This window comes from Aspergillus karnatakaensis (assembly GCF_047715665.1).
Source record: "Aspergillus karnatakaensis strain CBS 102800 unplaced genomic scaffold BJY04scaffold_7, whole genome shotgun sequence".
Lineage (NCBI taxonomy): Eukaryota > Fungi > Ascomycota > Eurotiomycetes > Eurotiales > Aspergillaceae > Aspergillus > Aspergillus karnatakaensis.
This window is the reverse complement of record NW_027395719.1, coordinates 667,166-688,854: the sequence shown is the minus strand read 5'-3', so window position 1 is coordinate 688,854 and position 21,689 is coordinate 667,166. Positions and strand designations below refer to the sequence as shown.

The 21,689-nt window shown below is 48.7% G+C and overlaps 8 protein-coding genes across 8 annotated transcripts; 6 read left to right on the top strand and 2 right to left on the bottom strand.

Moving 5' to 3' along the window:
* Positions 1–23: 23 nt before the first annotated feature.
* Positions 24–2,368, bottom strand: BJY04DRAFT_180806 (imidazoleglycerol-phosphate synthase). The gene is made up of 3 exons (XM_073710118.1): positions 1,886–2,368; positions 367–1,815; positions 24–312 (listed from the first exon to the last, which is right to left on the bottom strand). The coding sequence occupies exons 1-3, from the start codon at positions 2,006–2,008 to the stop codon at positions 217–219; spliced, it is 1,668 nt and encodes a 555-aa protein (XP_073575196.1). The 5' UTR covers positions 2,009–2,368; the 3' UTR covers positions 24–216.
* A 126-nt stretch (positions 2,369–2,494) lies between these two features.
* Positions 2,495–5,575, top strand: BJY04DRAFT_180803 (cleavage polyadenylation factor subunit MPE1). The gene is made up of 3 exons (XM_073710117.1): positions 2,495–3,412; positions 3,489–3,786; positions 3,840–5,575. Exons 1-3 carry the CDS (start codon positions 3,241–3,243, stop codon positions 5,290–5,292), a joined length of 1,923 nt encoding a protein of 640 aa, XP_073575195.1. The 5' UTR covers positions 2,495–3,240; the 3' UTR covers positions 5,293–5,575.
* Positions 5,576–6,089: 514 nt separating this feature from the next.
* Positions 6,090–7,574, top strand: BJY04DRAFT_180800 (ornithine decarboxylase antizyme). Its single transcript, XM_073710116.1, has 3 exons — positions 6,090–6,436; positions 6,498–6,916; positions 7,004–7,574. The coding sequence occupies exons 1-3, from the start codon at positions 6,404–6,406 to the stop codon at positions 7,218–7,220; spliced, it is 669 nt and encodes a 222-aa protein (XP_073575194.1). The 5' UTR covers positions 6,090–6,403; the 3' UTR covers positions 7,221–7,574.
* A 42-nt stretch (positions 7,575–7,616) lies between these two features.
* On the top strand, positions 7,617–8,776 carry BJY04DRAFT_146997 (yippee/mis18 family protein). Its single transcript, XM_073708807.1, has one exon. The coding sequence runs from the start codon at positions 7,801–7,803 to the stop codon at positions 8,491–8,493; it is 693 nt and encodes a 230-aa protein (XP_073575193.1). The 5' UTR covers positions 7,617–7,800; the 3' UTR covers positions 8,494–8,776.
* A 277-nt stretch (positions 8,777–9,053) lies between these two features.
* Positions 9,054–12,919, top strand: BJY04DRAFT_205514 (DNA polymerase epsilon noncatalytic subunit; the record flags this gene model as incomplete). The annotated part of the gene is made up of 2 exons (XM_073713605.1): positions 9,054–9,066; positions 10,698–12,919. The coding sequence occupies 2 exons, from the start codon at positions 9,054–9,056 to the stop codon at positions 12,917–12,919; spliced, it is 2,235 nt and encodes a 744-aa protein (XP_073575192.1).
* A 163-nt stretch (positions 12,920–13,082) lies between these two features.
* On the bottom strand, positions 13,083–16,510 carry BJY04DRAFT_146983 (mediator of RNA polymerase II transcription subunit 14). Its single transcript, XM_073708806.1, has 2 exons — positions 15,791–16,510; positions 13,083–15,736 (listed from the first exon to the last, which is right to left on the bottom strand). The coding sequence occupies exons 1-2, from the start codon at positions 16,391–16,393 to the stop codon at positions 13,337–13,339; spliced, it is 3,003 nt and encodes a 1,000-aa protein (XP_073575191.1). The 5' UTR covers positions 16,394–16,510; the 3' UTR covers positions 13,083–13,336.
* Positions 16,511–17,280: 770 nt separating this feature from the next.
* BJY04DRAFT_146962 (MFS transporter) lies at positions 17,281–19,334 on the top strand. Its single transcript, XM_073708805.1, has 2 exons — positions 17,281–17,350; positions 17,418–19,334. The coding sequence occupies exon 2, from the start codon at positions 17,473–17,475 to the stop codon at positions 19,237–19,239; it is 1,767 nt and encodes a 588-aa protein (XP_073575190.1). The 5' UTR covers positions 17,281–17,350; positions 17,418–17,472; the 3' UTR covers positions 19,240–19,334.
* A 378-nt stretch (positions 19,335–19,712) lies between these two features.
* pdiA (protein disulfide isomerase PDI1) lies at positions 19,713–21,686 on the top strand. Its single transcript, XM_073708804.1, has 4 exons — positions 19,713–20,271; positions 20,318–20,696; positions 20,749–21,188; positions 21,238–21,686. Exons 1-4 carry the CDS (start codon positions 19,898–19,900, stop codon positions 21,587–21,589), a joined length of 1,545 nt encoding a protein of 514 aa, XP_073575189.1. The 5' UTR covers positions 19,713–19,897; the 3' UTR covers positions 21,590–21,686.
* The last annotated feature ends 3 nt before the right edge of the window (positions 21,687–21,689 follow it).

The following is a 21,689-nucleotide window of genomic DNA, read 5'->3' as shown; positions in this document are numbered from 1 at the left end:
CGAGGACATGGCAGTCTCAGGGGTAATCAACTACAGCATTTAAGGCCTATTATGAAATAACCCATACCAGTCAGTGCATGTGCATGTTGCTAGATTATGTGAATATGTATATCACATCACATCTTTACATACGAGTACAGGTCTCACACGGTCTATTTCGCTATATATAACACTACATTGTGATGCTATGGTTTTGTACAATTCTCCGGCAGTGACTCAGCAGGCACCATCAACCTCAATTTTTCGAACGAGGAAACCTTTTTCATCAAGGTAATTCTTGACATCACCCACTGTATATTCACCACGATGGAACTGTATTCTAATTAGCATGACTGAAGCGAAATGGAATTGAGGATGTATACGAACCATGCCGGCTCCTAATGCCGCGTCCGTTGTCGTTTTATCGAAAACTTCCTCAAAGTGCTTTGGTATACCAGCGCCACTCGAAGCGATCACAGGAATTGTGACTGCAGATTTGACGTGATTGATCAGCTCGAGATCGAAACCACTGTTGCTTCCATCCTTGTCGATGCAGTTTAGTAGAATTTCCCCAGCACCCATGGCTTCAACGGCTTTCGCCAATTGGCAGACGTCCATGTCCCGGGTCTCTCTACCTCCCTTTATGGTACACTGGTACCAACAGAAGGTTTGCCCTGCGGCATCAGGATATCCCGTTTCAAGAGTGTGGTGTTTCGTATCCTCCGGCGAGTTTACGTAAACGCGTTTCGGATCGACGCTAACAACCACGGCCTGGTTTCCATAGGCCTTTGAGATAGTCTCTATGGCGGTTTTCCCTGACAACACTTCACCGGCCTCATAATATTCCTCTGCAGCAATAACAGCGTCTGAACCGATGCTGACTTTGTCGGCTCCAGACTTGAAGTACATTGTTGCCACATCCAAAGCGGGAATATAGGTCCCGTCTGTATCCACAGTGTCCCTAATTCCACCGCCGATGGTCAAAGGCACAAATACTGTCTCAGACGTTCTCCTCAAAATTTCAAGCATCGGGAGATCAGCTACAGGGCAGTTTCTGAACGAAGTGATGTTGAGGAAGGTCACCTCATCCGCTCCCTGCTCGTAATATTTCCTAGCCATATCAACAGGCTTTCCTAGGTTCCTTACTTGACCTCCTGTTTCCATATCACCTTTTTCCCGAACATCATATTGATCGCCTTTTGTCACAACCAGATCGCCAGCATCGTTCGTTCGGACGTCGAGGCATGCGATGATTCTTCGAGTTAAGCCGGTCTTCTCTTTCGTGGGTATCGAAATCTCCGGGGTCAGAGTGTGCAATTTTGTGCCCTCTAGAAAAGCGCGAAGGGTGCGTAGACCAGCCTGCCCACTTTTCTCAGGATGAAATTGGGTCGCAAAAATATTATCTCGAGCAATCGCGCCGATGAACTTCTCCTCCCCATAGGTAGCTGTAGCCACTAACCAACCATCTCGTTCAAGGACGTCTGGCTGGTACAACGCTGCATATGAATGAACGTAGTAGTACTTGCTACTCGGATTCAGTCCACAGAAGCTCTGGTCTCCTGATGAGCCGACACGGGTATTTGTTGCCGAGTTCCAACCAATATGAGGCACACTTTTGGTTTCTGCATTGAACTTTTGCATACGCACTGGTACCACACCAAGACCAGCAACGTCGGGGTCTTCTTCAGAACCTTCGAAAAGTGCCTGTATGCCAACACAGATACCCATGAAGGGTTTCCCAGAGTTTATATGCTCCCTTATCGGCTGCAGGTAACCGCCTCTCGAAAGTTGTGAAAGACAATGGCCAAAGTGGCCAACTCCGGGAAGAATTAGATTCTAGGAGCTACGCGTTAGCAATGATATTGATTGCTATCATTATAATCAATTAATCACCGCAGAAACTTACCTCGACATTCTTCAGATCGCTGGGCGACCTGACCCATTCGACTTCATATCCGACCTTATTTATCGCATTTACCAGAGACCGCACGTTACCAGCAACATAGTCAAGCAAATGGACTGTAGGCATCCTAGGCAATGCTGATTCCCAGTCCGTCGAGGTTATATGACCTGTTGCTAAAGTTCAATGGGACGCGAAAAAAAATATTTCAATGGCTTGATATCTCTGAGATTCGGGAGGCATGATACCTCCCGAGGTCTTGTCAACCCCACCGAAGTGGGAAAGAAACGCTGACTCATACCTGACTGCCGAGTCAAGAACCTTTCTCCGCGCAGCGAAGCGATGTCGGCCAGGAGCACTGGCAGTCAATGTCGATCGAGACTGTGCGAATTTTGTATATAGTAGATGACTCAAAACGTAGGGAGTGCTGGGACCGAATCTCATAACGCAGGAGCTTTTGTTCCCAGTGTCGCAGTTATTAGCTTGGCCGCAACAGCAGTGTATGTCGTATGTTTTCTCTTTTGGCTAAAGCCTTAGGTACCTATCAAAGTCATGTGATATAACTGATCCACACTGGAGGACCACAGCAGTTGCCACTCACGTTTGCATCCGCAACCTCATCCTACCAGAGTCAACTGTCAAGCCTTGCCCTCTCCATCTAGCAGGCTGAAACTGAATCACTCGAGTTCTGAAACCTACATTATCGACACCACTGGCCGGTGGGTATCCCGTGGCAAAGTGACTCTACTCTCACCCTTTGTCATATTCTTCACTCAGCAGCGCAATCGTCTCAGGCCCCTTTCACCAGGTTTCGACCCCTACGCCTTTGTATTCCCTGTTACTTAAGAGCCCCGCGCTCCGCTCGGCTAGTCGTGCGAAACGTACCTTCGTACACGCTGCTACACACCACCTCAAGATACAAACATTCTCAGCCAGATTGGGAAGCTCTGTTTGAATCGATGCTCTGTTAAAAGTCTCGAAGGTCTCTACACTTCACCATCACCTTGTTATGCTCGAATTTGGATCTCCCCTATTGCTTTAGCAGCAGTTGAGGTTAATCTTGTTTGTATGCCCTGATTTCAAAACCCTGCGTGGCCCCATCAGCGCAACAGTTTTCAACTTATAGATCCAAGCAATATCGAATCGATAACTTTGAGACCTCGGTATTGAAGGCCCATTGAAAGTTTGTTTATTGCCTCTCACGACCCCTACGTGCTGTCTTACCTTTCGCATTGCCTACATTATCTTTGCATCTTCAACCTACCTACTCTTGTATCCCCGATTTGTCGAAGTGGTAGATCCACTCAAACTTGATCTAAGTACATTCACAAACGCATTCATTGGACCCTCAATTCAATACAATGTCATCCTCTGTTCACTTCAAGTTCAAGTCTCAAAGAGAACCCTCAAGGGTCACTTTTGATGGCACCGGTATCTCTGTCTTCGAGCTGAAGCGAGAAATCATCAATCAAAGTAGACTGGGTGACGGGACTGATTTTGAGCTCTCGATCTATAACGAAGATACTAAAGAAGGTAAGATCATTCCTTCGACTGCTGATCACGCCGTGCTATGGGCCCTGATCGAGGAGGCTAACGATGACCGAACTAGAATACGACGATGATACTAGTGTTATACCGCGCTCCACCTCTGTCATTGCTCGAAGACTTCCTGCTTCCCGCCCGGGGAAGGGCGGTGCTGCTCGGTATGTATCTGGTAAGATGCCTGTGAATGCCCGAAATGCACCTCGTTCCGACCAACCTACGCTGAATCGATCGGCTCCCAGTTTTCAACCGATCAGCAACGGCGTGAATGAACTGAATAATGCTCAAACCGAGGAGGAGAAAATCAGCGCCCTGTTCAATCTACAGGCCAACCAGTGGAAAGAACAGCAGCAAGAAATGGCAAAGTAAGCACTCTCTAGAGGGACAAACAGACGGACGATACTAATGAACATTCTAGTGCTACACCTGTTATGGCTGGACGCGGTAGAGGCAAGAATGTGTCTGTCCCAGACCATCCGCCTCCACCGGGATACATTTGTTACCGCTGCCATGAGAAAGGTAAAGCAATACATATAAGCTTCTTCTCAGCCTCAACTTCAAATCTAACAGATATCTTAGGCCATTGGATCCAAGCTTGTCCTACAAATAACGATCCGAAGTTCGATGGAAAATACCGTGTGAAGCGGTCAACAGGAATACCTCGCTCCCTACAGACGAAGGTTGAGAAGCCAGAGTCACTCATGCTCGATGGCTCCAGCGAGGACTTGCGTAACACCGGCGTCATGGTCAATGCTGATGGTGATTTTATCATTACCAAACCCGACCAAGCGTCATGGGAATTGTATCAAGAAAAGGTCAAAGCCAATGCAGCAGCAGCAGCTGAAGCGGCTGCCGCAGAGCGGAGCAGGGAATTACAGGCCCGCGGGTTAGAATGTCCAATTGACAAGCGGATGTTTTTAGAGCCCACGAAAACGCCATGCTGTCAGAAGACTTACTGCAATGACTGTATTACAAATGCATTGATTGAGAGTGATTTTGTATGCCCTGGCTGTGGTACAGAGGGGGTCCTCCTTGATAATCTTTCTGCCAATGATGAGGTTGCTTCAAAGATAAAGGTCTATGAGACCGACAAGGCAGACTCGAAAAAAGAGAAGGAAAAGCCTTCGATCTTGCAGGAAAACCAGTCCGACAACGATCCTTCCCTTCCTGACTCCGCTTCTACTACTAAGAAAGACGATTTGTATTCGACAACGGCCAGCTCCAAAAAACGACCGGCCGAGGAATCTAATTTCAGTGAGCCAACAGCTTTAAAGAAACAAAAATCCGACGATAGCCAATTGTCGACTCAGGCAGTTCCATCACAGACAAAAAGTGTTTCAAATGACAACCAACAATCGTCGTTGAATCAACAAATGCCCTTTGGGATGCCCGGGTTCATGTCTGCACCAGGAGGGTCGGGGATGGCCTTTTCTGAAACTGGTTTTGCTGGTGATGGCATGGGGTTTTTTAATCCCATGGCCATGCCCCTCGGAAATGTATTCCCGTCCAATATGGATCCTACCTGGAATCCGATGAACATGATGAATTTCAATGCACTTGCTGCTGGCATGTATAACAACGGTGCTAACGGGGCGGTTCCTAACAGTTTCGGGATACCCGGCGCATTTCCTAATGCAGGCGAGCAACCATTGAACATGTTCGCCATAAATCAAATGCCGGGGCCTTTGGCGCAGAATGCTGGCTTTGGACAAAGTGTTGGCGCCGGAAATTTTTCTAACCAGCAGCGCACAGCATTCAGCACCCCCTACGCTAGGGAAGAGGATTCTCCTTATTTTCGCCAGCCTGTGAACCCCCAACGACATCAGGCCAGACATCGAAGAATAAGGCCGAGCGACTACCGAGAGCTCTGAGGTCGTTTAAACTTGAATTTGAGGTTTGAGTAGAGGCGCATGACGGGCAGCCACACAAAAACTACCTATCTACCTAGGTAGCATTGCGCGGAGTCGGCTGGGTTCCATTTTCATTGTAGGATAGAGCTCGGTGGCTCTGCTCTTCCAGCCTATCACCTTTCTGTGTACTCTTAGCTTTGTATATAGCATTGCCAGTTCTAGCAGAGTCTCTGTGCCGCAGAATGACCTGGCTTATTGAATTGCTTATTGAGATTGTGTGCCTATTGCCTAACTACTCAACCACTACGTACATGTCTTGTAGTAGTAACTATTAGTAGTGGTGGTGGTGGTATTGCCTAACGCCCGGAGAGAATTGTCCCCTCCCTCAATAGGTAGAAGATGAAGGTACTCCGTACCTATAAACCTAAACTACAGCTAGTCTCGGCTTTTCGCTAGTCTACCAGCCCTCCTGGGCGGTATAAAGTCGTGCTAAACCATATTAAATATAAACGGACAGACTCAGTGCCTCAAAAGCACCTCATAGTTAGTAGATAGCCAGAATGCACGGGGGCACCTGCTGGTCCTCGGGTCCATTCAAGACTCATCACCCTCTTGAAGTTAGCGTCTCCGAAGATCGGCTATTTTGTCGAATCATTGGGCCCCGAGATAGGTGTTGTGATACCCTAACCGTTAGCGTAGTACTCGGGGTAGAAGAGGGATTTGCGAATGTTGCACCACGTGACTCTAGAGCTGGTAGAAATCAGTAATGCCTTTATGCCTTAAGGCAGCAGCGAACCCCTGGTCAGATGATCCGTCGTGAAACCTTAGCATGGCCTCCAACTCTCACCTTTATTTCCTGAATATCAATCAAGAGAACTTCACTGAAATTCTGATAAAAACTGCTTGCATCGATATAACTTTACCCTTTCATCACTTCATTACTTTATTTTCTATTGCGTTCCGCTCGAACATTTCTGTCGATTACGTTTTCCGAAGCCAACAATCGCCATGGCTAGGTTCATGGATAATAACAGTAGTACCTCCAATCATCTGCAACGATTCCTAGACAAGAACCCTCAGACAACTGTTCTCGCCAGCTGCTACAGTGTTGGCGCCTCTGCTACCGCAATCAATGGCTTTCATTACTGCACTACGAGCGGGGCCGGTGAGTACCTTATAAGCAATGGTCATCCGCCACTTACTTACGTTCGATCTTGCTCTCCTAGGAGTACAGTGGTATCCCTGAGGTCCCCTCAGGGTCTAAAACCGCCCAGACAAGTCCTCCCCCCGATTTCTCAGTCGCTTCCGCGGTGAGAAGCGGCTACCCAGTAAACAATCTACTGGAACACAAAGGGGAGGCAACGCATACCATCCCGGGAGAGTGTGAGAGGCTCTTCTGTGACACACTGTCTACGATTTTCCTTGGTGAGAGGAGGTTACTTAGACAGCAGTTGCTGGGGATAGGTGCGTCCCGAAGCCAGCCGAATGAACCCGGCTACGGCGAAACACAGATCCAGAGATGGGTCGAAGTACTTGATTATACAAGTGACGCCATATACCGAGGATTCGTCACAAATGCAAGCGGTGAGCAAACACTATTTGTGTTCCTCACCGAAAACGCGCTTGGCCATGGTTTAAAATCGGGGTACGTATTTCTCATCCCCTTATTCTTTAAACTATAGCACCTGGATCTGGTATCCTTGGATTGCTTTACTAAACCTGTATATGATAGGTTGATCGCCCTATTTGAACTTGCCAGCGTCCAGGCTTTTGACTGCTCGCAAATTGTTGCTTGTGTACCTCGTTCGCAAGGTGGTACTGAACTAGAACTTACCAGGAACCTGGGGTGGTGCGGTTTTGGCTTGACAACTTTGCATCCATGGGCTACCGGCAACCGTTCCAGCATGACAGTCAGCACCAGATGGCTCTTTTTGAGCGCTGAGGTTTGATCATCCTTTTTTTGGTACTGCAGATGCGTATTTCTATTTGATTCAACCGGTTTCTCGTATTCGGCAAGTGCACAATCGTCCCGTTTGATCTCCAGGCACTATCTCTTCTCAATCTTGGTCTCAAATATGCTGATTTGTTTGCAAGCTATGTGCTAGTTTTCCACAGTATTCATGTCTGTAAGCATAGTTGACATATAATTAGTAGATAGTAGTGTCCAATTAATTCTCATTATCAGTCATACCCGGACTGGTGGACAGAGTACCTAGTACCTGGAAATATGAATCCCCCGTGGACCTGGAATCCGTTATCTTATCTCCATCCCTCCTATTTATGACGTCACCCTAGGACTCCCTCCTCGGAAATGAATGTCTCAGTACCGGTACTTGGATAAATAGTAGTTGGTTGGGAGGCTCCAAGGACATACTGCCGATTAACGCCGAGCTCCTCTTCGGCACACCACGTACAACTCAACAACAAATTAAAATAGATAACCCTCGTGGCTTCACTTCTCTGCTGTTATACTCGAAGACCAAAGGCCTTGCACGCTAGTCTATCGATTAGCAGAAGTCGCAATTCCCCATGTTTCCCAAGTTTCTACTGCCACCATCGATATTTCACACCAAAAAGCAGAATGCGAAGAGACCTTCTTCTCCCATTCCACCACTGCGACCACCACTCGATGAAGTTGTCAAAAAGAAGTACCTCCACGGCCATGTCTCTGGTATACGATGCTCAAAATGTTCCTCTCATCTTTGCTTGACGACCCAAATTATTAGCAAGGGCTTCACTGGTCGCCACGGCCGGGCTTATCTGGTATCCGCAGAATCTACTCTCAATACAACATCTTACCCAGGAGAGTCGCTCCCAAACACAGTACTGCAAAGCCCTGTATCCCGTCATCTAGTCACTGGGGCACATACAGTTAGCGACATGGATTGTGCCTTTTGCGGGAGTGTGCTCGGTTGGAAATATGTCAGTACGGAGGAGGAATCTCAGCGGTACAAAGTTGGAAACTTCATACTGGAAACCAAGAAGATCATGATAACATCTGCCTGGGACCCTGCATTCTCTGCGCACTTAGAAGGACTCGGCGACTCAACTCAGCACGCAAAATTCCCGAAAGGCATATATGATGGTATCGAATTTGACAGCCAGGACGAAGAGGAGTGTGAGGATCTGTTTAGTGGCATGTGGAGCACTGGGTTGGCTGTGCGTCGAAGAAACCGCAAAGTGATCCGGAATCCTTCTACAATAGGTATCATGTCTCGATAAATCTCTTCTTCTCACTCCTCTGGGGCAGCCTCAATGGCTATTGTATTGTTCGCTCTGAGCACCCAAGCATGGATACAGCACCACTTATGGCTTGGCCGATGTGCTGATGGGTTTCCAGGTTATAAACCATCAGTGGCTATAGTATAATCCGCATCCCTGTACTCTACCTAGGCGTATAGCAACAGGAGCGCACATTTCAGATTAAGGGTGTTATTGCTGTACCGGGGGTATAATGATAAAAAGATCCAATGTAGTAAATCACAGACCAGACTTGTCCGTATCTTCCACACGAGCCTTTTTAGACACAGCCTCTTCTCTTCCTTCTGCTGGACGCTTTTGAGTAGCGTCGGTTTGTTGCGGTGACCTGGTGGCTGCCGGCTTCCGCTTCACAAAGGCAGAAAGATCTGTGGCATTCTTCGTAGCGGTGTTTAGTAAAGACTGTTGCTCGCTCGCGGACTGGCCAATTATCTGCCCTAGGATACCTTTGAGCATACTTTCACTTTGCTCATCAATGCCTGCTTCAATAGAAACCGGCGGGCGCCGTAGATCAAGCAGCTAAGATGGAGTCAGCAAGTAATATAGTCAAATAGTAAGGGCTTAAAGAGAGAACTCACTCTCTGTTCCATGTCAGCCACGATCTCCTTTACGTTCGCTATTCTCCGCCTGAGAGCTGTCCGCTTGTCCTCGTCTAATGAACCATCGGTTTCCAGCTTCTTTTGTTCTTGAGACATCCTGATGCGACAGCTTTCGATAGCTTTCTCCATGTGAGATACCGATTCCTTCCTCATTTCTTCGTCCACTTCAGCAGATTTAGCGCCTGGTCCCGGATGATCATTATCGTGCTTTACTGCCCCAAATTCCAGGGCGAGAGAGAGTTTGTAGTGACACTCAGCGATGGAGGGATCTTCCGATGGAAAGAGAGACTGCCTAAGTGCGAGTGCTGAACGCAAGTCCGCGACTGCGTCTGTGAAACGCTCGCCCTCGAGCGAAATCTCGGCTTGTAGGTCGTATGTATCCGCCAAGCGCTCTTGGAGGTCTCTTGGACCAGGAGCAACAGCGGTGGTTTTGCCCTTCCCAGCTTGTTCATCAACAGCACTCAGTTTTTTATGGTAGAGAATCCGGGCCAAGTCAAGGACTTCAAAGGCATTGGCAAAATCATCGTCGTCGTCGTCGTTGTCGTCGTCTGCACGGTCTCTATCCTCCTCATCCGAATCCGTCTCAAAATTTTCATCTCCAGTAAACTGGAAATACGGCCTTTGCTCGGTTTCGTCTACCTGTACTTGCTGAGCTTTCGCCTCTTTGTTCGCCGCGCCTGCGGACACAGCATCTTTAATGAGGTTTTTGGGCACTGCAGGTGAACCTGAAGTCGAGGGCTGATGTTTGGCATCCCTTTGTGTTTGGCTTTTTCCCGCCACCTTGGAGCCAAGTACGTCGCTCTTGCTTATAGCGACGTTGTATAGAGCTTTCCCGTAGGCGAATAATAGATCAGCGTTGTCAAGTGAGAGCTCCCCGTTTAGCTGCGCTTGAATTTCAGTAGCTTCTGAGTAAAGCTCTGCAGCGGCAGCGTAGTCCTTGATAAGGTCTTTCGCCGCAGCGCGTTTGATAAGAGACTCTAAATGTTCTCGTGCATCCCTAGCAATCGGATTTTGCGAGGTACTGATATGGCTTGTGCCTTGCGCGTCCATATTTCGTCCGGGATAAGTATTAAGAGCTGAAATGAATGTTGAAAGTTTGAGATTGAGGTTGAGAGACAGCGAAGATAAAAGCTTAGCCAACAAAACCGGGTCTTCGTTTGAAGTTGTAATTGTGACAATTCAACTACAGTTGGTGGAGCTAACTCGTCAAGCGGACAGACTCGACAGAGCCGAGGTGAGTGTTTGACAAGGAAAAAAGGTTGTGAGAGCTCGCGCTCGGACGCGCGTGGCGCGCTCATCCCACGCGTTGCAGATTTGCAGTCCCCTCACCGAAACGGCATAAAACTACGGAGTACCGATTTGCTCTGGACTGAATCTTTGCATCCCAAAGGCATAAACACACTTCTAGGAGTTGCAAGTCTAGAAGTCACCACATACTTATAAAGACGTCGGTTCATGCTTGACCATAATTTGCTGAGCGTAAGCGAAGCAGTTATTACAATATCTTTCAGGCGAACGAGTTTCAAAAGCATGAGACCGAACAACATCTTCGAGCTACGATGAATCTAGACCCTGTGCCCTCGTCCTCCCCTGGCTTTGGAACGCCGGCCCATCCTGTACGATCGAACAAGCTCAATTCAGGGCCAATCAGGGCGTCTATACTTCCTATTTTGATCCCGCCTTCCACCCTTCGACCTGTCGCATTCCGCACCTTCACCCGGAAGCACAATTTGACCCTGTCATCGCCTGCTCTTCAGACTCTAGCAGCCTTTGTGGGCAAAAACTGCGGTTCGGGATGGCGCGAGGAAGGTCTTGCAGAACGCGTTCTGGATGAAGTAGCAAAGACGTGGAGAAAGGCGGGAGGCGGCGTCATCGTTGAAGAGGGTAAAGGAGCTTCTTTGAAATCTATTCTACAGACCCTCGAGGGGAATATGAGCAGTGGCAGGGTGATTGACCCAAAACTCGCATCAAAGGATGTATCTCTACGAACATCAAGCGCAGACAAAATCCCCGGCTTACAGCCATCCAGTTTGACGATACCGAGATTGGACGATCAGGAACAGGACGCCTCGGACGACACAAGAGTGCATCCCAGGCATTGGCTTAAAGTAATCGAAGCATTCGACACTCCTCGGCTCACATACAATGCCGACAAGAAACATTTCGAGGCCACGAGAGTCAAGCCCTCTTTATTCCCTCAACCTTCGCATAAAACCACTCTTTTCAGGGACCGGTATAACATCGTCCACCAACGTCTGTTGCGGAATGAATCGTTTCAGGTGTCCTTGACATCCGTCTCTGTCTCTTCCCTTCAACGGTCGTCATCTTCATTCGCTAGAACCCAATGCTACAAACTTACACCTGTTGCTAATCTGCTTGGAAGAAGCGGTACATCTCATCTGCTCCTTGGATTGCTTTCAACCTCCACTACGGGCGAATTGTCTCTCACGGACTTAACGGGAAGTATCGTGTTGGATTTGAGTCATGCCCGACTGATCCCAGAGGATGGTGCCTGGCTTACCCCAGGAATGTTTGTGCTTGTCGATGGGATCTATGAAGAGGAAGAGAATGTCAGAGGTTCCACGTTGGGCGGCAACACCGGGGTTGGTGGCGCGATAGGCGGTAAACTTGTCGGTATCTCCATCTGCGGACCTCCTTGCGAGCGGCGAGATACTTCGCTCGGCATGAATATCCACGAGCAGAGTCAGGACATTAGCTCTAGTGGAGGGTTTGGCTGGGTAGACTTCCTGGGAGTCGGAAGCGAGCGCGCTCAAGGCGCTCGTATGAGACAAGTCCAGACAAGGTGCTTACGAGAGTCTCATGATGGAATAGACTCAACCCGGCACCTCAAGGCTGTCTTCATCGGAGAGGTGAACCTTGACAATGTAAAGACTTTCGACGCTCTAAGGAAAGTTTTGAATCTATACAGCGAAGTCGCCTCAAAGGACCGTCCCGATGTATTCGCCCTGTTTGGAAACTTTGTTCAGAAAGCAATAATCAACGGCGGGGGTCAAGGTGGGAGTATTGAGTACAAGGAATGCTTCGACATGCTTGCATTAACACTGTCCGATTTTCCCTCCTTGCTACAGCGCTCTACCTTCATATTCGTTCCGGGCGACAATGATCCCTGGTCTTCAGCTTTTTCAGAAGGCGCATCATCTGCAATCCCACGCCATGCTGTTCCAGATCTTTTTACTTCCAGAATAAAACGAGCGTTCGCGACTGCCAATTCTCAGTTGGATCGAAACCAGAACTCCGAGCCTCCTGGTGAAGCTGTTTGGACTACGAACCCTTCTCGCATGTCACTGTTTGGGCCGGTTCATGACATTGCAATTCTCCGAGACAACATTTCCGGCCGTCTGAGACGCAACGCCATAAACGTTGGTCTTGATCCTACCGAGCTCGATGACGGGTCAAGTAGCGCTGCTGGTAATGAAGGTCAAATCCCTACCGAAGGCCAACAAAGAGGTAAAATCTTCAACCAAGCCACTCCTGACATGCGCTTGGCTAGAAAGCTTGTCAAGACAATACTCGATCAAGGGTCCATGTCGCCATTTTCCCAACCAATGCGGCCCGTATTATGGGACTATGCATCCTCTCTGCAACTGTATCCATTACCTACCGCTTTTGTCGTGGCGGACCCCGAAACTGCTCCATTCTGCGTAACTTATGAAAACTGCCATGTTATGAATCCCGGAAGATTTCTGCCGGAAAATGATTCTTCGTCCATGACATGGATTGAATATGATATCTTGAAGAATCGAGGTCGGGTGAAAAAGGACCGTTTCTAGACGTTCGACCTGAACAATAACTAATGACGTTTCCAACTACTCTTATTGGTCTTTCTCCATCGAGACCAAAATCATAGCCTGATCGCTTGCAGACACTTCTTCTTTGCATAGTCTGGAATATTGGGTACTCGGCTGCTTAAGGGATATGCGTACGAGGTAGTCAACTAACCAGTAAGTAAACATATCTTCATTATTGTAACATTTCCTCGAGGCCTAAAATAAGATAGCGCAGCAGTCTGAAAGCTGCTCAGGAACTGCTAGGTATAAGTAAAATTACACGTGAGCCAAGCTCCAAAGGTTAATAATAAACACAAGAATCGCTCGAAGGCCGCTGAATGCAAGAGTACAAGTGCCCGTAATATGCCCAAAGTGAAAATAGAAGAGAAAGGCTCTGTTTGCGCGTGTAACTGACTGTAACTAATCGATCATAATGACATCCGCCTTCTGTAGCGCGGCGCTCTGTGCCTGATGTGTGCCTTGGACAGCTGGAGCAGTTGGAGCATCCACTTTCGTGGCAGGAGCTGCTCTGACTGAGGCTAGGCACCTATCGAGCTCGTCCAGGAGGTTTCCAACATGGTATGCATCTGCGATAGCACCGTTGCCTAATCCCCTCCAGCCGGTACCCTTGGAATTGTACAGACTTTCATGCAGCTTGTGCTCTCCAGTACCTCTGACGACATCCTTGAGGACCCAGACAGGCTGGTTCTGATGCTGGTGAGCGACCAGCTGGAACCGCCAACCTTCAAGAGGATAATGAATCTGGAACGACCTTGCGCTGCGTACGATGACATGCACTTTTAGACCGTCACAGCCGGACGTGAGCCGATTGAAAGCGCGCATTAAAGGGAGCGTAAATGGTAGAAGATCTATTGTGCTGTCTAGACCTGCATCGGTAGTGGGGTGATTCAGGCCAGACGCCAGGGAGTTTTGAATCCTGCGATGCGGGTTGGAGGAATCGAATTTGATGCCCAGGCGAAGACGGAACAAGCGAGTCGTCGAGGAAATGTCGCTCTCATTGATTTCAATCCGCGCCAACAGGTTCTTCTCGGGCCCATAAGCAAAATCAATGTGTGATAAGGAAAGAGATCGCGGAGCCATTTTCTTTTCCACAAGAGTCTCATGAATAGATAGCACATATTCGAGTCTTTGAAGATTCTGGAAGAGATTTATAATGATAGGATGGCCTGGAGGGCTAAGCATGCGAAGTGCGAATGGTAGCTCATTCTTATCGGTCTTTTGAAAGACCAAGTTGTCATCCTTGACAGCAGCCTTGATTGCATATCCAATCCTGCCGTACGCAACCATTACAGCGACGTTCTTGTGTCGGGTAAAGCCAGAAAACCGTAAGCGAAGAGTGTCCCTGATAAATATCTTCTTCTTGATTCCAGCTGGCACTGAGATCTGGAGCATCTGTGGTAATTTTGTCGCCTCGTATTGAATGTTGAGGTCTGGTACTTGAAGACTAGAGCCGAACTTGAGCTGCTCTAGAGATGGATAGATCTTGATAAGTTGCAGGTCTTCTAGAAAGCGCGCATTCGCGTATATGGCCAAAAATCCCGCAAGGCAATGCCCCAGGTCGGCGACTGATGAAGGGCCACGAGGCCACAGCGCAGGACAGACGACTGTGGCAGCTGCTGAGGCTCTATCTCTATCGGCCGTCGCAGCAGCAGCATTGACAACCCACCAACTGTCTCCATCCATGCTCGTAGTTGCTGCAAGTAACCAGGTTCGATTCCAGCAACGGTGCGAGAAGAACGAGAAGCGAAGCACGCTGGTTGGAAAGAGGCGTCGGGTATCAATATTCGCATATCTAGGGTTAATCGACTCAAATCCAAGCATCTTCACTTGTGATTCCACCTCCTCGATTGCGGCAGCACAGCGGAGCCTTCCAACACGGGATACTAATTCATCAACGATCGGTCGATCCACATTACGGTCGCTGTCCACTCGTTCAAATAGGTTCGGCGTAGCCGCTAGTATCACTGTACCTGACATGGGCTCGATTGCAACTCGAAGCCGTCGAGAAGCCGTAAGCTGAATGGAAAGATGACAGTCCGCTGGCTCAGATTGGTAAAGATGAGCTCGCAAGGATAGTGATCCACCGGAGTATAGGAGCTTCCCGTTGATGTTTCCAAATGCCGAGGACAGTATATGTGAGATATGCGAGGCAATGACACTTCGGAGGAGACATTCTACAGATATGTTCTCAGTATCGAATTCGAGATTGTGTGATTCCACCGGCTGCCCATCTCTCATCCACCGTAGACCTAGTGATGGCCATTCGCCGATCTTTCTGAATTGAATTCCAATCTCAAGCCAGCTCTTCGTGCCGGGTTTTGATGCCCAGTAATGAAGGACCAACGTCCGGTGTAACAGCTCAACGCGCAAGACACTAGACCAAAGACCTCTAGCCAGGTCTGTGGCTTGCCTAGTCAGAATATTAATTTTCATTGTCAGGGCCAGATTATGCAACCAGTCAAAACATCCGGTTAGGCCTTCGTTGCGGAGTTTACCATTAACTTTAAAATCCAGCTCGGTAAACATTCGACCAGCAGGAATCGATGACGATGGCTTGAAAAGGAAGCGGATATCGACGAAGAAGAACTGGGATGTGATATCTTCTTCTCCGATGGAAAGGTCAAGCTCAAACTCCTTCGGTACTACGAATGAGACACGGCCATCGTGGACCTTGTACGTTTGGAAGTGGTGGGTGGTATTTTCGTGAAGCGTCAATCTCGTGCTGATGACTCTGTTGATCTTGCGGAATTTTCTCAAGGTCGACTTTGGTGTCAGCGGCTTAGGAGACTTGTAACCAAGCTAGAGATTGATTAGAGTTAGACAAGCACCATGATTCACTTGGACAGAGCTTACATCCGGCATTGAAGTGACCCCCCCTTTTGACAGGACTTCCAGAGCCGTTTTGAGGTCTGGGTTGGCCACCTGTGCCCGAACAAGGTCCCTTTTCATATCACCCATGGTCTGTAGAGCGCCTGTGTAGGCTTGGTGTTGGATTCGGATGTAGTTTTGTATGTCGATCAGTTTACTGACATCGGTAGCCTGTCGACTCCATTGAGATAATACCAGAAGCTTGATGAAATCGCCACGCTTAGCTTGGGTGAATTCCAGAGCCCGGAGCTTTTTGTGCACATTTTCGGGGGACTGTTTGACGGGCGCTGGGGTATCTTGAAGCTGTATTTCGGCAAGCTCATTAACTAAATCCGCAAGGTCATTCCAACATTGCTGTACCGAGCGATTTACTAATTTCGAAAAAGGGAAAAAGCCTTGAGTTATGTGCTCTATTTCGGGGGGTTCACCGGCAACCTTTATCCGACTGAGCTCTGAACTAACATGTCGAACTCCATTGGTGCGCAATCCATTGTATAACTCCTCCGAAAATGGAATGCCACTCTGATGGCCATGCAGGTCCGGTCCTCGTCCACCTTGTTGATTGCGGTCCATGACAACGCCTGGCATGTTCGGGTTGGATAGGACTCGATCACCCCGTTCGCCTGTGCACCGGCACACACCAAGCGACTAGGCGCGGGTGCTGCTGTCTTGGAAAAACCGCGCCAGAGTTGGAAGGAAAGCCGACGAATCGTCTTATTACTGTTCTGGTGCCATATATCACCGAAGCGATCGCAGTCAACCGTGTGTTATAGAGGAAGCCTGGATAGCCTCAGATAGGTAGGAATATGGCTCGATTTCGCGATGGAAAGCCACAGCACCTTTCACTGTATATGGTATGCGATCAAGCGTCGTCTATGGTTTGGGTTGGGGCGGTATGAGGACAGAAAAAGCTGGTGGAAAGACTCCAAACAGCAAGGTTGTAAGAGAGTGGGATTGCTCAAAACCCTAAAAGCAATAGGTGTGAGGTGGATCGGTTCAATCACAGAGTTCAGCTCATAGCAAGGATTACCAGCCTGTAGAAAAGGGTGGACGATTCAACAACGCAGGAATAACGATGGAAGAACAAAGATATTCAGCGCGCGATGTGATGCAGATGCAGATGCGGGATCAGCCTTCTGTGGCTGGGGAGCTGCAGCGAATGTGATCGATCATCAAGGGCCTTGATGCCTGAGTGCCTAGTGTTTGTGGCTGTGCAGGCGGAAGTGCTACTGACGGAGCCTCAACCTTACCCCATCTTCACTTCCACCTCATCACTGGCTGCACTCTTCCATTATCTGTGTATTTAATATCAACAGCTTATCATCACTGCCTGGAGCCCTACTAAATTGATCTATACTCGCACCATTCTCTTTCCTGTTTGTCTAGCTGCCACCGCCTCCCTCAACTCTTACAATTGTATGCATTATCAGGGCCTAGCAACTCTCACTACGAGAGCCCCGTCTTCAGCCTTAGAAGCATAGACATAGTGGGATATACCTACGCTCGCGTTACAGAGCACTGCAATATTGGAGCTTGCAGCCCACAGTGAGTGATATTCCCCATTATCGCCCTCCAGCTTGAGACCCAGACTAACGTTCGCGGTAATATACAGGGAGAACTACCAGTGATGCGAGCTTGACTCCCACATCAACCTACGCAACTCCAATATGATGGAAGACGAACCCGAAGAGGCTATCATGCTTCGTCCTCAATATCCAGGTGATGACACTCGACCAACAAGTAGAAACGAACTCCTCGGCTGGTATAGTTATGGCTGGGCTGCAGAGGTTTTCACAGTGTGTGCCATGGGTAAGAATTTTCGCGTAGACATTTCTCCTCTTATCTTACCTTTCCTAGGCTCCTTTCTACCTATCACATTGGAGCAGATGGCACGAGAGCATGGTGTTCTGTTCTCTGATAAGACAACTCCATGTACTGCGACCTGGAAAACTCCGCAAACCTCGCACAGTATCCGGGGCTATATTTCAGCCACCGGAGGTTCAAGTCAGTGTGTAATCCACATTATCGGGATGGAGATCAACACTGCGAGCTTCGCAATGTACACCTTCTCCGTGAGTGTCTTGCTCCAGGCAACGTTGATTATTTCTATGTCAGGCGCCGCCGACCATGGAAGCTATCGGAAGACACTTCTTGTAGCGTTTGCGGTAATTGGTTCTTTATCCACCATGCTGTTTCTCCCGGTCACACCTAATGTTTACCTGCTAAGCGGATTGTTTGCCATTGTGGCTAATACATGTCTTGGGGCTTCGTTCGTGCTTTTGAACTCATTCTTACCTTTGTTAGTCCGGCACCATCCGTCTCTCAAGAATGATCTGGACACTCCACCAAACGATGGCCATTTTACCGACACGGACACTGATGAAAGCAGCTCAAGAACGCCACTACTTCAAACGGGCCAAGTTAATGGTGCAACTGAACTTTCGACTCCTAAAACATCGAGAGAATTGGCACTATCTACCCGAATCTCTTCCAATGGAATTGGCATCGGCTATATCAGTGCCGTTCTATTGCAGGGAATATGCATTCTTGTTATCATTAAGACTCACCAAACTACCTTTTCATTACGCCTCGTCCTCTTTTTGATTGGATCCTGGTGGTTCATCTTTACAATACCTGCGGCATTCTGGCTCCGGCCACGTCCTGGCCCCCCACTGTCGTCTCAAGATGATCGATCTTGGTTTAGCTACATAGCGTACGCTTGGAAGTCTCTGGGTCGAACAGCAATGCGGACACGGCATTTGAAGGATATCTTGTTATTTCTTGCATCTTGGTTCCTGCTAAGTGATGGAATTGCCACGGTCAGCGGGACGGCCGTTCTCTTCGCCAAAACTCAGTTGAACATGGAGCCTGCTGCACTAGGGATGATCAATGTGATCACAATGGTTGCCGGGGTCTTTGGAGCATTTTCATGGAGCTACATCTCTCGAGTGCTAAACCTCCGCGCATCGCAGACCATCATTGCTTGTATCCTATTATTTGAACTAGTGCCGCTCTATGGTTTGCTCGGATTTATCCCAGCTGTCAAGAACTTGGGCTACCTAGGGCTGCAACAGCCGTGGGAAATGTTCCCATTGGGTGTCGTGTATGGGATCGTCATGGGTGGTCTTTCGTCGTACTGTCGAAGCTTCTTCGGAGAATTGATTCCCCCCGGATACGAGGCATCTTTCTATTCGCTCTACGCAATTACGGATAAAGGGTCTAGTATATTTGGACCGGCAATTGTCGGTTTCATAACGGATCGCTATGGAGAAATTCGACCAGCGTTCTTCTTCCTTGCAGTACTCATCATTCTACCACTGCCGCTGATGCTTCTCGTCGACGTGGATCGTGGAAAGCGGGACGCATTGACTTTGGCCAGGCTGGAGGAAAATCCATCTGCAGAAGACAATAATTATGGGACTTTTGCGCAATGAAGCTCGATCGCAGCTTGTGCACACGTATTGCGGGCCAGCATCCTACTTGAAGGACGCACATTGTTACCTGAGTATCATCGTTAATCATGATAACGTCAAGACAGAGTACAGTAGAACCATAGAGCTACTCGGTATCTTATCCGTTACCTAAATAACGTAGTGCATCCACTCCAACAATAATTGCGCAGACTACTCCGTAGTCCTCACAGGTACTCCGTGACGCCGCCCAAGGTTAGGTCTAGCCTGCCAGGGCTCCATAAAATACGACACAAGCAACGCTCTCGATAGGCTCCAGGTTCAAAGACAAGATGAACTCGAGTCAATAATAATAATTGAGCAATAATAATAAACAAGGATGTGCAGAGGCGCGCATCCACCTGGGCATGAATGATGTGGGCGGCCCCCCTTGCAAAGGCCGGACAGCCACTCAGAAGCTCGACAGCCGAAAGAACAGACTGGCCTCAACTCCACCCCATACATTCATTGACAAGCCCCCTACATACAGTCTTTTTAAACAGGCCACCTAAGCTTAACTGCTCTAACATTTATTTATCCTCCCCCTCCTCCTTTGGTTGACTTCTTCATTCTCAACCATTTCCACACCCCTAACTCTTTCCGCCAAGGACGATTTGCAGCCGGCTGCACCTATTACCTTACAATGCGGTCCTTCGCGCCCTGGCTTGTGAGCCTCCTAGGAGCCTCCGCCGTGGTTTCCGCATCGGATGCTCAGGCTGAAACACCGTCGGATGTCATTTCGCTGACCAAGGATACCTTCAATGACTTCCTTGTTGAGCATGATCTGGTTCTCGCAGAGTTCTTTGCCCCGTGGTGTGGTCACTGCAAGGCTCTTGCACCAAAATACGAAGAAGCTGCTACCGAGTTAAAAGCCAAGAACATCCATCTCGTCAAGGTCGATTGCACTGTTGAGGAAGAGGTGTGTAAGGAGCAAGGGGTGGAGGGATACCCGACTCTCAAGGTTTTCCGCGGCCCTGAAGTCGTGAAGCCTTACACAGGAGCTCGACAGGCAGATGCGTAGGTATTATTCCGATACTCCACTATCACATACTAATTTCAATAGTATCGTTTCGTACATGGTCAAGCAATCACTTCCTGCTGTTTCCGCCATCACCGAGGAGACCCTTGAAGATTTCAAGACACTCGATAAGGTTGTCATTGTTGGCTATTTCGCTGAGGATGACAGAGAGTCATCTGAAGCTTACTCAGCTTTCGCTGAAAGCCAGAGAGATACCTATTTATTTGCTTCCACCAACGACGCTGCTATTGCGAGCGCGGAAGGTGTCAAGCAGCCTTCAGTTGTTCTCTACAAGGACTTCGATGAGAAGAAGGCTGCCTACGATGGCTCCCTTGACTCTGAGGCCCTCCTCAGCTGGGTGAAGACTGCCAGCACTCCTCTCGTCGGTGAGGTTGGCCCAGAGACCTACTCAGGATACATCACAGTATGTATCTCTCGCAGACTCTCCCTCTATCTTTCTAGCTAACTTGGTTTAGGCCGGCATTCCCCTCGCTTACATTTTCGCCGAGACTGAGGAAGAACGCGCCAAGTTCGCCGAAGAGTTTAAGCCCGTTGCTGAACAGCACAAGGGTGCTATCAACATTGCCACCATCGACGCCAAATCTTTCGGTGCGCATGCCGGAAACCTCAACCTCGATCCTAAGACGTTCCCCGCTTTCGCCATCCAAGACCCTGCCACGAACGCCAAATATCCCTACGATCAATCCAAGGAGATTTCGGTCAAGGAGATTGGAACGTTCATTCAGGATGTTTTGGACGGCAAGGTCGAACCCAGCATTAAGTCTGAACCAATCCCTGAAACCCAGGAGGGTCCTGTCACAGTTGTTGTGGCCCACTCGTATAAGGACCTCGTCATTGACAACGACAAGGATGTTCTTCTTGAGTTCTACGCACCGTGGTGCGGACATTGCAAGGCGTAAGTTTGTTCTTATTTAAGCCCGTTACATTTCGCTAATAGTCCCTAGCCTTGCACCCAAGTACGATGAGCTAGCGCAGCTATATGCCAACAACGAGGAGTTCAACTCCAAGGTCACCATTGCCAAAATTGACGCCACAGCCAACGACGTCCCGGATTCTATCACCGGATTCCCTACGATTAAGCTCTTCCCTGCTGGATCCAAGGATACCCCCGTTGAGTACTCGGGCTCTCGTACCGTGGAGGATCTCGCCAACTTCGTCAAAGATAATGGCAAGTACGGAGTCGATTCATGGAGAGCTCAGGTCGAGGAGGCCGAAGAGAGCGCCGATGCTTCTGAGGCGGCCGACGAAGCTGAGCCCTCTGTCGCCCCCGAGAAGCCGGAGCATGATGAGTTGTAATTTCCAGATGTTTGTTAGCGCAATCTATGATTTGAATGTCTCATACGGATTATCCTACTTTGCGTGACCCTGAGTAATACATTACCCTGTTTAATTATCT

What these genes read in the sequence shown, in the direction of transcription:
- BJY04DRAFT_146983 (XM_073708806.1), bottom strand. Translation starts at nt 16,393, where the DNA reads ATGCCAGGCGTTGTCATGGACCGCAATCAACAAGGTGGACGAGGACCG. An exon ending in GGGTCACTTCAATGCCGGAT is followed by an intron (nt 15,737 to 15,790) that starts GTAAGCTCTGTC and finishes ATCAATCTCTAG; the next exon opens with CTTGGTTACAAGTCTCCTAA.
- pdiA (XM_073708804.1), top strand. Translation starts at nt 19,898, where the DNA reads ATGCGGTCCTTCGCGCCCTGGCTTGTGAGCCTCCTAGGAGCCTCCGCC. An exon ending in CCTACTCAGGATACATCACA is followed by an intron (nt 20,697 to 20,748) that starts GTATGTATCTCT and finishes AACTTGGTTTAG; the next exon opens with GCCGGCATTCCCCTCGCTTA. An exon ending in TGGTGCGGACATTGCAAGGC is followed by an intron (nt 21,189 to 21,237) that starts GTAAGTTTGTTC and finishes AATAGTCCCTAG; the next exon opens with CCTTGCACCCAAGTACGATG.
- BJY04DRAFT_180803 (XM_073710117.1), top strand. Translation starts at nt 3,241, where the DNA reads ATGTCATCCTCTGTTCACTTCAAGTTCAAGTCTCAAAGAGAACCCTCA. An exon ending in TAACGAAGATACTAAAGAAG is followed by an intron (nt 3,413 to 3,488) that starts GTAAGATCATTC and finishes TGACCGAACTAG; the next exon opens with AATACGACGATGATACTAGT. An exon ending in CAGCAGCAAGAAATGGCAAA is followed by an intron (nt 3,787 to 3,839) that starts GTAAGCACTCTC and finishes TGAACATTCTAG; the next exon opens with TGCTACACCTGTTATGGCTG.
- BJY04DRAFT_146997 (XM_073708807.1), top strand. Translation starts at nt 7,801, where the DNA reads ATGTTTCCCAAGTTTCTACTGCCACCATCGATATTTCACACCAAAAAG.
- BJY04DRAFT_180800 (XM_073710116.1), top strand. Translation starts at nt 6,404, where the DNA reads ATGGCTTTCATTACTGCACTACGAGCGGGGCCG. An exon ending in CTGCACTACGAGCGGGGCCG is followed by an intron (nt 6,437 to 6,497) that starts GTGAGTACCTTA and finishes TTGCTCTCCTAG; the next exon opens with GAGTACAGTGGTATCCCTGA. An exon ending in GGCCATGGTTTAAAATCGGG is followed by an intron (nt 6,917 to 7,003) that starts GTACGTATTTCT and finishes TGTATATGATAG; the next exon opens with GTTGATCGCCCTATTTGAAC.
- BJY04DRAFT_146962 (XM_073708805.1), top strand. Translation starts at nt 17,473, where the DNA reads ATGATGGAAGACGAACCCGAAGAGGCTATCATGCTTCGTCCTCAATAT.
- BJY04DRAFT_180806 (XM_073710118.1), bottom strand. Translation starts at nt 2,008, where the DNA reads ATGCCTACAGTCCATTTGCTTGACTATGTTGCTGGTAACGTGCGGTCT. An exon ending in GCGATCTGAAGAATGTCGAG is followed by an intron (nt 1,816 to 1,885) that starts GTAAGTTTCTGC and finishes CGTAGCTCCTAG; the next exon opens with AATCTAATTCTTCCCGGAGT. An exon ending in CGGCATTAGGAGCCGGCATG is followed by an intron (nt 313 to 366) that starts GTTCGTATACAT and finishes ATTAGAATACAG; the next exon opens with TTCCATCGTGGTGAATATAC.